Here is a 14,669-nt window from a genome sequence, read left to right as displayed (position 1 = left end):
TGTGGGACAGGGCTGGGGGCGGGGGGGACGGGGACAGAGATGTGCTTAAGGGGTAGGTGCAGGTACCTGTTCTGCGTGACACGGGTGTGGGGCTGCGATGCGCCGGGGGGAGGGTGGCAGCGCACAGCCCTACGCGTGAAACCACAGATTGGTTTGGAGAGAATTTGCCCTGTCGCTTGTAAAGCACAGACTGACTAGAGTTTAAATATGTTTTCAAGTAACCTGGAAAGCTCAGGCAGATGAGGAATGTGGGCTTTACACATACTATAGACTTTTTCCATTCAATTGCAAAAAAGCTGTTATATTGGGGAGGGGGGGGTGTCACTTCCCTCCCTGCTTGTTTGCCAGAACTGTTTCTGCCGGGCTTCTTTGAAAAGGGGAGGATGTGGTGCTATGAACGAGCTGAAATGAATAAAGTAACGTTTGAGACGAACAATACTGGCAGTGCCAGTGAGAGCTTTCCAAAACCCGTAACATTTTCCAGCTGCTCACTCTTAAAACATCAGGCTGGAGCTATAAAACTGCTAGCCACAGGTGGGTGAGAAGGAAAGGGGCTTCTGAAAGGGAGAGCAAGCCAGAACCACCCTAACCCAAGTAGTCACAGGCAGGCAGTGTCTATTAGTAGTGGCTAGTAGATCTGCCCGTGTTGGCTACTAGCTTACTTACAGAGGGGGTTAGCAGCATGTTTGTAAGCAGATCCTGGATTTAGGGATAGACAGTGATTCTAAATTTCCACATGCACACATGACCTCCCTTCCCTCCAGCTAAGAAAAGTGGCTGGCCTTCGCTCTCGTGTGGCCCTGTGCACGGATAAATGACTCACTTTTGGAGGAGAGGGGAGCAGCACGGATCCCTGCACGCGCTCTGAGCCCGGCAGCCTCTCGCCAGGACAGACCTGCCTGTGTCTGGGCAGGCTGGAAATGCCGGTGGCTGCCGGGAGTTGCGGTGCCCATCCCAGGGGAGCACAGGTGAGTGAGGGGACAGGGTAGAGGGACTGGTGCTGCTCTTGGAGGGAGGGGGGGGGATGTGCTGGGGGTGGGGGGTCCCTGCTGGGAGGGAGCAGGGAGAGCTGGGGTGTCAGAGGGAGGATGGGCCTGCTTGCACCGTGCTGCTTCAGCAAGGGAGCTCCTGCCCCACGTGGGCCATTGGAGGCAGAGGAGCCTGCTTGGGGCTTCTGGATGGGGCACTGGGGAGCTTATGGCAGGCCTTGGCATGGGTAGGGGACATACTTTGTCTTTGTGGGTTTGCCATCGGTGCTCATCCCTCCTTTACCTCTTTCCCCGCTCAGGGCGAGCCAGAGCCCCACTGCCCCATCCCCAGAGGGGGGGCTGGGGAGGGCTGTGCACACCCACCCCCCGTGCCTGCACACACTCATGCCCCCGAACAGGAGATGCCTTGGTCCTTCTCCCCAAACCCTTCTGCTCCACTGTGACTGCCCATTCCCTTCCCTTGCCTCTACCTGACAGAGGTGTCCCAACGCTGTCCGGACCATCATCGTGCCAAGCCCAGGAGAGCCGGGCTGAGGCCCTGCAGCTTGTTTCTCTGGTCAGCCCCGAGGCTGCTCTACACAGGCCAGGCAGCAGCGATGCCAGGGCACTCAGCTGCTTCCCAGCCTGTTGCCAGGCAGCCATGCTGCAGCAGCCCCAGCTCGCACGGGGAGAGCCGGGTCCCCCCGCCTCGCTGAGCACCTCCCTGCACCTGCAGCTCACGCTGGCCCATCTGCTCCATCCCGCTGACCCTCCGTCTCTGCCTCAGCTCTGCACTGTGTGCCTGTGCCCTCCTCTCCTCCCGCTCTGCCATCTGCCACATCCCCGTGCCCTTGATCCCTGCCTCGCCGCACATCCCTGCTGTCTCTACCCCCGTGGACCAAGTCCATCTGCTCCTGCCAGCAGCCCTGCCTTCAGCTGGAACAGCCTTGGCCTCCATCTGTCCCACCAGCGCTCCTGAATCCTTCCCACACAGCCTTCCTCCCGGCCACATCAACCTCAGTGCCTGGGTTTGCTGATCAGCTCAGGAGATGTCCTGTGCCTGGAGCTGGCTGGTACCCTGTGGCACCCAGCTGCAGGCATGATGGCAGGAGGGAAGAGGCTCTGCTACTTGCACTGCCCATCCAAAGGGATCTGAAGAGGTTTCCAGCCTTGGTCCAGCTTGGGACCTGGGTCATGTCCCTGCCTCCATGGTGGAGGGAGCTGGAATGCTGCAGCCCCGCAGAGTGGCCAGCCTCCATCTCCTGTCCCTCTGCTGACTGTAGCATCAAGCTTGGTCCAAGTGTGACAGCACCCACAGGAAGGTCTGAAGGCTTTTGGGTTGGCCCTCCAAGAGCTGCAGGAGGACAGACCACCCCTGCCAGACGCTGCTGGAGCTATTTCTGGGATGCTGTTCCCATAACTGCTGCTGCTGCTGGGGTTCTGCTTGTCCCCCTAGCCTGTATCGCCACCCAGGCCATGCTGTGCCGAGCACAGCCCAGCTCTGGGGCTGAGACTGCAGGTGACCCCCAGCACTGGTGACAACTGGGCTGTGACAGCAGCAACCGTGCTCAGTACCCGGCCTCCTACGGCACAGCGGCACTGCAGACCTGCCTGGGGGGCTCTGGGTTTCTAGCAGACAGTGAAACAGCCAGTGAAAAATCAGAAGGCAAGGGTGCTCGGATGGTTTCCAGCACCAAGACTGATGTCTCAGGCAGGGCTGAACTGCAAAGTGACCGCAGCGGGGGGAGGATGGGGCAGCCACCAGCTCAGAGGGACGCTGTGGGCCAGGCGCTGCCCAAGGCTCAGCAGGGAGCCCAGCGCAGCTGGGGCGGGCAGAGCTGCATTGAGGGTGCCGGGGCTTAGCTGCATCCCTTAACCCAGAGGAGAGATGCCTGGACCCCCCCGGGAAATCCTCATTGCTGGGGGGTGGCACCCTGGCACCCAGAGGGCAGCTAGCGGGGCTGGGCAGGGCTGGCTCTGGGAGCCGGTTGGGCAAAGGCAGGTGGAAGCTGGGGTGCCTGGGGCCACCAGGAGCCAATTCGGACAGCCCAGGAGTGCCTGCCTGCCCCTTGCCTGTGCACCCAGCAACAGGCTGGGCACCGGGGGCTTTGCTCCGTCCCTGCTCTCTGCGCTCCCCCAGGCCCCACTGCTGTCCCTGTCTCCAGTGCGTGGGGTGGGCAATGCCCCCTCCCCAGCAGCTGCACAAGCTGGGGGGTCCCTCCAGCTCCTGCCCCCCTGAGGCCTCGCTGGCAGCGTTAGGCAGGGCCAGCAGCCCTGCCTGGGGATGGGGTGCTGCTACCTGCCGGGGCAGGGGGTGACGGTGTCTCGCTGTGCTTCCCCCTAGGAGCTACTGTGCCTACGTGGTGCAGCGCAACGTGACGTGCACGCTGCAGGATGGGGCCGAGAGCTACGTCAAGGCCGAGTACCACAAGTGCAGCTGGGGACCCAAGTGCCCGGGGAAAGTGCTGTGAGTACGGGGGACACCAGGGCACGGCTCCCTTCCCCTCCCAGCCTCGGGCCGCAGCTCTCCTTGGCTCCCAAGCCCCCGAGCCATCCTTCCGACCATGAACCCCTGCTTTCCAGAGGGCAATGAAAGGGGGCTGAGGGGCTTTACCTGGACAAGGCAGTCAGTGGCAGGGCAGTGGTGCTGGGAGAAGGCAAGATGCGATCTGTCAGGAGGGAGAAGGAGCTTTATCCCTCATCAGAAATAAATCAGGAAATCATGGGAAGCAGGGGGGGTGCATGTGCATGTGTGCGTTTTATCACAGACCTGCAATTTGGCGGAAAGATGGCAGCTAGGTGAGAGCCTGACTGAGAGGAGGAGGAAACGGAGCCCATGGCTGGGGATGGCTCAGGGCTCCCTACCCCAGGAAAATACTTGCAAAACTCTCCGCCACCTCATCAGTGCTGGAGGGGAACACCTCGCCGTGCCACAGCCGGAGCTGCAGCTGGGGCAGGGCGGACACTGGGGCCTTGTGCTTTGCCACCCTCCACAGCCCCCGGCCGGGGATGCTGCCCCACGCAGAGATGCTGCTCTCCCGCATCCTTCCTGGGTCTGCCAAGAGCAGCAGAGCTGAGCACCGAGGAAAACCAGGCTGAGAGGTGCTTTTGTCAGAGCCTGGCACCCTTCCTGCGGCACCGGCACACAGCTGGGACTTGCCACGTACCGGCAGTGCCACGGGCTCACCTCGCAGCTTCTCCTGGCAGAGATGGTCCGTCAGACCTGCTTGCTGCCTTGCTCTTTTCTTCTTCCCATCGCAAGTGCTTTAGCAGCATTTGGGGACTTTGGGACATCCTGCAGCCACTGGTACCCATGGAGGAGATTCCCAAAGCCTCTCCCACCTCCGCCACATCTGCTGCCTGGCCCCTCCAGCCAAACAAAACCGGGGTGAAGCCAGGGTGTCTCCTGAAAGCAGCTGGCCCCGCAGCTGAACTTTCTGCACAGCCTCAGATGCTGCATCCACACATGAGAGGGAAACATGTTTTTTCCATGTGCTGGGGCCATCGGCTAATGTTTGTGCAGCTGCAAATATACTTCCCCTTGCTGCTGTTTGGAGCAGGGGGAGAAGGGTTCGAAGGTGCTGAAGGGCTCTGGGCTCCTCTGCAGAGGCTGGCATGACACAGAGGAGGTACCCTGCATTCTGGATGCCATCCTCATCCTCACTTCACCCCCTGACAGTGGCTGGGTGCAGCAGCCTCCTGCTGTGATACATCCAGGCAGGTTTCTACACACTAAGACAGAAGGAAAAAACATGGAAACTCAGCACTGTCTGTGAAGAGGAATAACAAAAAGAACAGCTTGCTTTGAAACTGCCCCATGCCTTTGGGAAATTGTTGCTGCTGAGAAATTTTGAAGTGATTCAAAGAAGAGAGGATGTGGGTTTGCTTTTTTCTCCTGCCCTGTGGTACATATGGAGGTGGCTGTAGGGCACTGGGAGTCATCGCCTGGGGGCTGCAGCTTGGGACAGGGGTGCTGAGGACCTGGGCAGGGACACAGGTGACAGGGGCTCAGCCCCCTGTGCTGCCCGGAGTGACTGGATAAGTGCGAGCACTGGACACAGCCCCTCCGTCCAGCACGGACGGTTGTGCCACCTCCTCCGAGAGCTTCTGCTGACCGTGCTGGAGAAGCACAAGGGCCTGATTGTGCATGTTGTGCAAAACAGCAAACTTGAGGCTTTTCAGGCCCTGGTAAATTCAGATTGGATATTTCCAAAAGGCAGTTTCAAAGCATTGGCATTTAAGAGGTGGTGAGAAATGTGCTGTCTTCAGCCCTGGGCAGCCCAGCTCAGCTGGTGGGGGGAGCACGGGTGCTGGCGGGGTCCTGTCCCATCCCTGCCACCTGATGGGAAAGGGCCATGGAAGAGCAGGGAGCAGCCGAGTCCTCCCCACTGGGCTGGTGGGGACCCCACATAGAGCAGGAGCAGAGAGGGAGGGTGTCAGTGTCCCACCGGGCAAGGAGGTGGGCTCACACCCTTGTTTGCTGTGTATGGGGGGGGAATCAATGTTGTAGTGCCCAAATTGGTGATGAAAGGGCATCCCGGCTGGGAGCAGGAGGTGTAAGGAGCCATCCCTCTGTGCCCACCACATGGCATCACCCTGGTAAACCTTGCCAGGGCTCTGCTGTCCCGCTGCCAAAGCTCTCGATTGCAAGGCCAGCCCAAGCCACTTAGGCTTCCCATCAAACCAATGCCCTCCACACACAGACAAAATACCATTCCAAAGGTATTTCAACCCTCCTGGAAGCTTCAGGACAGGATTACAGTTGAGAAGAGGATTTTTTACCCCACTAGGGAATTCTCGAGGTCAATTCAAAGTGCAAAACACACTCACAAGCAGCCAAGACCCCTCTTGGAAGTGATCCAAGCTTGCAGGGGTTTTGGAATCACTTCCATCATTTCATCTTGTGCTCTCCTGGACCAAAAGTTGCCAAACTGTGTGGCATCTGTCGCAGCAGTCATCTAGCAGACCAGAGACCAAAGCGATACACTTAGAGCTGCTTTTCTAAACTAACAATGGGAGTCCCAGGTTAAAAGAAAAAAAAATCCAACAAAAAACCCTCTCCAGAAACCACAGATACATGGCTCTGCTCAGGTCGTCCCTCCTCACCCCTGGGCTGTTTCTCAGGCTTGTCTGGGTGTGTTACCACCTTGTTGGGGAGAACTCTTCTCTCACCATGTGCTCTCCCACCTGCACCTCGTGGTCCAGTCCTGGAGAGGGTGGGCACATGGTTTTCAAGCGCTGGTTAATGAGCTGTCTCCCTGGATGGGCACTGTAACGGTACGCTGAGCTACGGTGCAGCAAGGGCTCTTGGAGGAGGTGGGTCCTGGTCTGCAGGTGCAGCACATGGGGCTCAGCTGGGCTTTCCCGTGTGCCAGATTTCCCACACCCAACAGGACCCATGACCCTGCTCTTCTCCATTGCTTGATGTTGACGTTGCTTCCCTAAACTGTCTTTTCTCTTCCTCCCCTCCCCTGGAAAGGTACCGCACCTTCTTCAGACCCAAATACAAGATTGGATACAAGACCGTGACCGAGCTGGCCTGGAGGTGTTGCCCAGGCTTCCTAGGAGAAGGCTGCCATGACAGCCCGACTGACCAACCCGGCCTTCTGCCCCAGCATCCCAGCCCTAAAATGCCTCCCGGGCAAAAGATGTTTCCAATTCCCAGACTCCCTCCCTATCCAAAAAGCCACCCTGACCTGTTTCCAGGACCAAAGAAGAATCAGTACGGTGAGACCTTGCTCCTGCTTCGCTTCCCTAGCTTAGCACACCACTTGTGTGCTCTCAGACCTCCCGGTTCTTTCTGTTCCAACACAGGGCATGAATCTGGCAAACCTTCAGTGGGTGACGTGCTTTCTAATCAGAGACCTGACATTTAGTTGCTTTGAGGATCACTTGCTTTTTAAATCTAGTTTCTTTCAAAATGTGCTGCTTCAAAATTCCCTTTCCTCATTGCTTTAAAGCATTTTTCCATTCATCTGGGGGTTGATAGAGTGTGTCTCAAGACAAAGCTCCCCCAGGCTGTTCTCATCACCTGCTGTTGAACTTGGGAGCAGAGGGCTTGGTCCCAAGAAGAAAGAGGGTTTCCTGATCAGCTTAAGAAGAGATGTAGAGGAAAGGAGGAAGGGTGGGCTGATATTTTGCTGAAATGGCAGTAAGAGGGAGGCAGGAGCTACTGTTAGTTAGTATGGAAAAGGACTCAAACCTAGGAGATGATAGCCAAGGAGGGAAGTGAAAGGAGCAGCAGCCCTGACCATGCCCTCTCTATTTCTTGCCCTCTGCAGGCAGAAAGCTGCCCGGCCTTTTCGGGGATCGCCTGGATCGGCTGGAGGAGGAGGTGAGGCGCCTTTCCCAGTCCTACGACAGCCTGCACACCATGGTGAGCAGCCTGGGGGACCGGCTGCGGCTGGCCATCCAGGAGGACACCACCAAGATGATCGGCTCCCTGATGAACAGCCCAGGCACGCCTGACTCAACGGTGGGCTTTGGCATCATTCCCGATGGCCTGGTGGATGTGGCAGACAAAGCTGACATCGCCACGTACCCTCCCGTGGGGGAGATCCTGACCAAAGTGACGGAGGTGAGCGACGTGCTGAAAACCAAGGCAGATTTGCTGCATGAGGTTCGTGGCATGGTCCTGGACCACGATGGGCAGATCAAGCATCTGCTGGAGTCAGCCCGGCCCTCGCCCCTCACCTCCATCGACCTGCTGGAGGAGTACGTGGACACGCGGCTGAGCAGCCTGCGCGGAGAGCTGCTTGACGGCTTCGAGAAGAAGCTGGGGAAGATCCAGACCACGTGCGATTTCCGGATCCAAGAGGTGAGGCAGCAGTGGGAGGAGGAGAAAGCTGCCAACCTGCGGCTGCAGCAGACACTGGACGGCAAGGAGCTAGAGATCAAGAAAGAGATCTCCCAGCTGGAGACCCAAATCCAAGGGCTGACAGTGGTGGAAAGCTGCTGCAGCAACCTGGACTACCTCACCGATCGCATGAACATCCTCGAGAAAGGCCTTCACAGCATCTCTGAATCCCAGAAGAACTTGCACTCACGGCTGGATGGAGAAATCTCCACTGTCACCCTAGGGAACCTTTTTGAAGGGCGCTTTGAGGACCTGGAAGCCAGACTCAATGCTACAGAGAGAGAAACGGGGAGCTGCTGCTCCGGTATAGAGGACAGCATGAGAGGCACGGTGGTAGCAGAGGTGGATGGCATGAGGACTGCCTTTGAAGATAAAATGCAGACCCTGGAGGACAGGTTCATGACCATCGTGGGGGAGCTGAACAATGTCAGTTCTCCCATGGGCATGGACGGAGCAGTGGTGCCCATGCTGGAGGGGGAGCTCGCCAGCATGAGAAAACGGATGGACGAGACACTGGAGGTGTTGCAGAATCGCCTCATCACGCTGGAGAGCACTTGTTCCCTGGGCTGCACCTCCGCCTCCAAAGATGTGGAGACCTTCCGGACAGAGATCGAAGACTGCCAGAACAAGAACCAGGACCTGCTCCTCCGGATGGACAGCAATTATGACCTCCTGCGCAAGCTGAACGCCACCATCCTGGAGATCCAGCGGCGAATTGAGGAGGAAGCATCGGGGGCTTTGCAAGGAGAGATCACCTTGCTAAAGATCAACCTGAACACCGTGAGCAAGTCTCTGACAGGGCTCAAGGACTCCGTCTCCCAGTATTCGGACACCATGACACACGTCAACTCCTCGCTGGATGAGCATGAGCGGAAGATTGAGGATGAGGTCCACTCCATCCAGGAAAAAATCAACGACCAAGGCTCCCAGCTCTTCTTCAGCAACCGGCGTGTCCTGAACCTCAAGGGAGACTTGGAGCGACTCAAAGCCAGGATCGTCAGCGACCTGAGCTCCTGCAAGAGCGTGGCCCGTGACCTGCAGCAGGAGATTGCTCACTTTGATGACCGGGTAGCCCGGGTGGAGAGCATCTGCGGCAGGCTGGGTGCCGTCACAGGGAGCCTGGACGGCATCAGGGACGAACTGGAGAAACACACGGGCAGTCTGTGGGACTACATGGACCACATGAACGGGACCCTGACATCCCACTCTCAGGAAATAACGGGGCTGAAGGACAACCTGCTTGACTGCCAAGCCAAGGTCTCCGAGCTGGCAGAGCAGATCAGCTACTTGGAAGAGCAGGCAGAGGGGAAGCAGCATTAGCCACGCCACCACGCACTTCTTCCTTCTCCTCATGAAGGATGGGATTAACTTATATCACACAGACTCGCTCCAATGTGACAACAGTTCTTGGGATAATTTTTTTTAATGAAAAGATAAATTAAAAGCTGCTACAAACCCCCCTTTTTTTTTTTTTTTTTTAAAATCTTGTCACCTCCCACTTTTCCATAACTCTGCCATTGTGGCACTCGCCTCCCGACGCTCGGCAGCTGTCCCGACCCTGGTGCAGCAGGGTCACTGCCTCCTGGCTGGGGGCGTTGTTTTGGCTCCTGGGCTAATGACCCCAGAAGGACAATTCAGGAGGAAGCTGGAGGCGGGAACGTTTTTTTTTGTTTTGTTTTTTGGTTGTTTTTTTTTAATTTTATTTTTGTGGATTTATCGCTTCTTGAAGAATAAAACCCTGTAGTTGTCAGTTGAGGAATGGAGTTTCTCTGACCTAAAGACCACCTGCGTCTTAATCCAGGGACTGAGCAGAGCCAGGGCTCCTTACAGGGAACAAAACTCACCACAGGAATTGTGGATTTCAAAGAACACACGTATTCACACATCCCCCTGGGAGCTGCCTTCCCCTCTCCAAGACGGCAGCCCTCCTCGTGTATGGTAAATCCATTTACACTGCTCATTCCTTCATGCAGACGCACACGCCTTAGGAGCATATGAGGATATGCATTAGGAAAACACACATACGCATATATATATATATGGTATGTGTATATGGGGTTTTGAACAATCCACTGTCATGGTGCTCACCCGATTGCAAAGTTTCCTCCTGCTGCCCTCACGTCCCTTGCCGTATTTCGAAGAACCACACTGAGTAGCGAAAAAAACACCACAGCAGCATTTGGGTCCCTCGGGGCTGCCGTGCTTTGCAACCCCCTTTGCTGCACTCTCTGGTTACACCTGGGACTGACACAAAGGGTTATGGAAAACTCGTGTCTTCCCCAAAGAGACGTGTGTCTGTCAGTCTCTGCAGAGACCACGACAGGCATGGAGCAGCCCTGTCCTCCAGCTCTAGTTCTCTCCTATTTTATTACTTAAACTGTGAACATGGTTTCCCTCATCTCATCCCGGGGCAGGAGCTGCAGCTGCTCCAGGGTGCAAATGTGAGGCTTTCCCTGTCCAGCAGCATGGGAGCAGGAGCCTGCGTCCTCCTCGTGTTCCTCCAAGCCCACTGGGATGCCAACAGCCCCAGCAACCCGCACGGACACGGAGCCCAGGGAGGAGGGAGGCAGGGTGCTTTTGAGAAGACCTCTCAAGACAGCTCAGCCTGGGAATGAAGAAACTGAAGTGATTTACCCAAGGTCACTCTGGTTTCCCACAAGCAGACAGGCTGGAAAAGGTTGTATGTGTTCCTGAGCAACTCCAGCCTTGCCCTATGGAGCGGGTGCCTGGACCACGTGGCAGCTGCACACAAACCCCACCTCTCCCAGGGAGCCCAGCACTGGTGCCCTCCGCTGCTCAGCCAACAGGGACTTCATTACCAGAAAGGATGAAGGGGAAATTAAAGAGCCTCCATCTGACCAGTTCTGGCACTTTATAGCAGAGGAACGTGTTTTTCTATCAGCTCAGCGTTGCAGCTTGTGGACCCTTCCACAGTGGCTGGCCTTCAGCTTCCACCCGGTGCCCATCAACCTCAGCAGGTCATCCCTGCTCTCCTGCACGGCAATTTCCTGCCTGCTCCCCAAAGGAGCAGCTCTGTGCTCTGACCAGCACCAAGCAGCAGCAATTCCCAGCAGAGATGCATCTGGGCACCTTTTCTCTTCCACAAAAACTGGATGAGCTCCCTGAAACAGATGCCTCCAGACTGGGGAAGACCACAGGGATCACCGAGTCGAGTTGGCTGCATCATGTTACCCTGATGCAGTAAAAGCTCCATCCCCTGCCAAAGGAGCAGGGAGAGGGGACCTGGCCTCCCACCAACTCACTTAACCCCACTGGCTCACAGGCTGCCAGGTGCTCACAGCACCTGAATCCACACTGGGCATTGCTGATTTGGAGCTACGCTGCAGCTGCTGAGATGCTTCTCCAGCTGAGGAGCAACCCCCAGCTGCCTTAGGACATCCTGCAAAACCTGCTCTTAGACAACAAAACCCATTTTCTTTTTTTTTCCCCCAGCCCACAGAAGGAGGCTCAAGCCATCTCTCAGCACTTCGTGATGGGTCAAGGGAGCCCTTGCCCCACAGGAGCATCCTGCCCCATCCTCTCACAACAGGGAGAAAAAGGGCTGCAGCAACCAAAGAGAAAATTAAGCCAAGGGCCAGGCTCACCCCTTCCCAGACCAGGGCTGGGGTTAGGGAGCAGCTGAACAGCAACAGCTTCCCCCAGCACGGGAGGACCTGGGACTGGCCCTAACAAAACTAGGACAAGGAAGAAGTCTGACCTTCCAGAAAACGGTGCTATGTTTGGACTATTCCTGACTAGTCACTTGAAGCTACAGACAGTTTGTATGTCAGTTCTCAGCTATTCATCTTTAAAGAGTGAAAGGAACATTATATAAAATAGGGCATTTTTAATTTTTTTTTTTTTTTTTTTGCTTGCAGAGAGGGAAGGAGAGGGTGCCCGTGCAGTTGTCCTTGCAGGGGCAGCTTTCCGAGGCAGCTGATAACTGATCTTGTGAAAAGGCTGTGTTTTATTGTTTTTAAAAACCTCGTACATTTGTTCAGATTTTAAAAAGCTGAAAAAGTGTTTGTACTGGAAAGGAAAAAAAAAATAAAGTATTTCTTGCTGAGGTTTCCAGAATCAAAATTACTTAGGCTGCTTTTCTTAAAGCCACACAAGACCAGGACTGGGCTAAGGTAGGGAGCTGGAGTTAGAGCACAGAGGCTATTTAGAGAAGAGGGGTCAGGCAGCTGAGGAAGAGATGATTTATGCTCTCAGACAGTGGTCAGGGAAGGAGAAGCTGGATGCCAGACTGGAGGAAGGAGCCCAGCAGTGCTGCTGCCCATTTTATTTTATGTAGCTATAGCCAAGAACTCCCTGAGCAGGGGCAGCAGGGCTGGCTGAACGCAGCAGTGTTGGCAGCTAGGTTTGAGGTAAGTCCCCAACACAGCATGGGGAGAGGCTGGTTGAGCTTTCCTTGAACGCTCCAATACAGGGGCATTGGAACTGCCCTGGCACAGGGGAGGTTCACCCCCCTGCACACACACACAAGGCCAGGGTTTGTTTCCTGTATTAAGTCACTTCTGCAGCATTACCTGAATCATAGAATCATCAAGGTTGGAAAAGAGCTTTAAGATCACCAAGTCCAACTGTTCCCCTAACCCTGCCATCCCACCACTAAACCCTGTCCCTAAGCACCTCATCTGCCTGGCTTTTAAACACCCCCAGGGATGGAGACTCAATGCCTGCCCTGGGCAGCCCCTTCCAGTGAAAAAATTTTCTTAACGTCCAACCTAAACCTGCCCTGACACAACTTAAGGCCATTTCCCCTCATCCTATTGCCCATAAAGTGTTAAAAGTCCTTTTGTTACTGCAGCTGCTCCACAGGCCTGAGAAGCTGCAGGTCCTGCCCCCATCTCCACCAAGACCCCCTTAGCCAGGCACTTCAGCAGAATAAACCAACCACGTTTGTAAAAAGACACAGAGCTTGGCTCCCGCTTCCATGCACAGGGCTACAGTGGACAAGAGGCAGCCTGGATTAAGGCATTATTTATTAATTATTGCTATTAGTGAAGAACACCTGAAACCCCAACAGCTTCCATCCACCTTAACAAGTTGTTAAGCCACAGGACAGCTTCACTCCATCAGCTACAAAACTGCAGGTAGCTGGACCATCTGGGAACACTGGCCATACTGGAGGCAGAAATAGCTATGCCATCAATAAGTGAGACAGTGACTCACCCCCACCTTTAAAAAAAAAGAGCCAGGCTTTAAAGGTGTTAAGAACATTAAGACCAGCTTATAGGAATTCCGTTTAGTAAACAGAGTTTTTGTAGAGTCAGAGCTCCCTCTTAGCCCCCATGGGCCCCTGAGAAGGGGTGTTTCTAGTGCAGAACATGACTCCTATTAGAAGTGCAAAATGCCTGAGCAGCAAACAGGGAGGAGGAGATGCACCTGGAGCATCCAGTCCTGGCAGAGGATGCACAGGAGAACCCTGGGCCAGGTCTCCACAGGTAATGGGGTCAGGAGAAGGCATCCAAGTCAACAGCAGGCAGTGGAGGTCTCCAGTAGACAAAGTGGCTGTACTCTGGACACACCAGAGCAACGCTCCCGCTCTGTCTCAGGGGAGGGAAGATCAGTTCCACCAGCTCCGACAGGCGCTCGTACCTACCAGGGTAAGAAAGAAGTTGCACTGGGGTTATCAGGGGTTTGTTTGCTTCTCTTCCACATGAGATGCTCTTCTCTGGGTTAAGCCCAGGTTAACCCAAAGATGCTGAGGAACAAGCAGGTGGCTTACGTTGACTTGTGGTTCTTCGTGAGCTCCTGGATCAGCTCTCCCTTCGGGTTGACTGTGAATATGCGGCTCTCCGGCAGGCCCACTTGCTTGTAAGCATAGACGTCCTGCCCAAGGAAGGCCGGCAAGGTATGAGCACTACAGGAAGGCACCACCACCACCTCAGCCTGAGCCCTCCCTCCCCAGGAGACCCACTCACGTTGGCTCTGTTCCCAAAGGCTGCGTAGAAGGGCAGCTTCGTGGCAAACAGGTTTTGGATGTCCATCAAACAGGCGATCTTGAACACCTCTGGCTTCTTCTCAATCACCTCCCTGCAGCACAAGACACATGCACCAAGCAGAGGCCAGAGTGGCATCAGCTGCTCAGGACTACAGGGAGCCAGGCTGTCCAGGGCTCAAAGTAGCACTTTGAGGGACATGAGAGTTTTTGTGCTTCAGGAGCTTCACCATGAAGCTCCAGGGAGGGCAGACAGTTCCCCTGCTGCCTCCCACAAAAGGCACCCTGCACCAAGGAGGCCAGAAGCAGTTTAAGGCTGTGACATTCCTTAGTATTGAGCTGGGAAGGGGGGGGTGCCATCCCCGGGGACCCAGGAGGTGCAGGGCTGGGGAGGAGGAGAGGATGCAGTACCTGTGGAAGGCAGAGAAGAGGCTGCTGGGGGCAAGCAGGATGGGGCCCTTGGGGAGGACACAGCCTTGCTCGTTGACCCATTTGAGGTAGCCTTTGGTGATGTGTGCCATGCCGATTGCTCTGGCTGAGCAGTACAGGAACTTGTAGCCGTTCCTAGAGAGAGTGCAGGGAACCCCTCTGATCTGTGCCCTGCACAAAGCATCCTCCCACTCCTCCAGAGAGGAGGAGGCTGAGTACCTGGCCTAAGCCCAAACCTGTTCAACTCCTTCAGAAAGCGAGGTGGCTTCACAAACAACGTGATTCACTCGCCCAGGGACCCAGGATAAAACCGATCTCCATCTGCCTTGCTGCTGGGGAGCAGCACTGGAGGGGAACTGGAGGCCCTTTCCAGCAGCGGTACGCCCACCCCAGCTGCAAAGCACGCTTCACCGCTCGGTACCCAGACAGGACCCCCAGGCACCTTCACCAAGCTGGGCGCAGCCCCTGC

General features: G+C 55.8%; 2 protein-coding genes across 2 annotated transcripts in view; one reads left to right on the top strand and one right to left on the bottom strand.

The window, feature by feature from the left end:
- EMILIN3 (elastin microfibril interfacer 3) overlaps positions 1 to 9,144 on the top strand; it is a 21,652-nt gene extending 12,508 nt beyond the window's left edge. The window contains exons 2-4 of the mRNA XM_009645423.1: positions 3,313 to 3,435; positions 6,448 to 6,695; positions 7,250 to 9,144. Coding sequence (XP_009643718.1) covers positions 3,313 to 3,435; positions 6,448 to 6,695; positions 7,250 to 9,144 — 2,266 coding nt within the window. The remainder of the gene's footprint in view (positions 1 to 3,312; positions 3,436 to 6,447; positions 6,696 to 7,249) is intronic.
- A 4,139-nt stretch (positions 9,145 to 13,283) lies between these two features.
- The window catches only part of LPIN3 (lipin 3), a 9,731-nt gene continuing 8,345 nt past the window's right edge, over positions 13,284 to 14,669 (bottom strand). The window contains 4 exon segments of the mRNA XM_035900870.1: positions 13,284 to 13,428; positions 13,559 to 13,662; positions 13,755 to 13,866; positions 14,183 to 14,335. Of these exon segments, the coding sequence (XP_035756763.1) occupies positions 13,284 to 13,428; positions 13,559 to 13,662; positions 13,755 to 13,866; positions 14,183 to 14,335 (514 nt within the window).

Source organism: Egretta garzetta, unplaced genomic scaffold (assembly GCF_000687185.1).
Source record: "Egretta garzetta isolate BGI_Z169 unplaced genomic scaffold, ASM68718v1 scaffold188, whole genome shotgun sequence".
Lineage (NCBI taxonomy): Eukaryota > Metazoa > Chordata > Aves > Pelecaniformes > Ardeidae > Egretta > Egretta garzetta.
The sequence above is the reverse complement of the archived record's forward strand: the minus strand, read 5'-3'. Positions and strand labels throughout refer to the sequence as shown.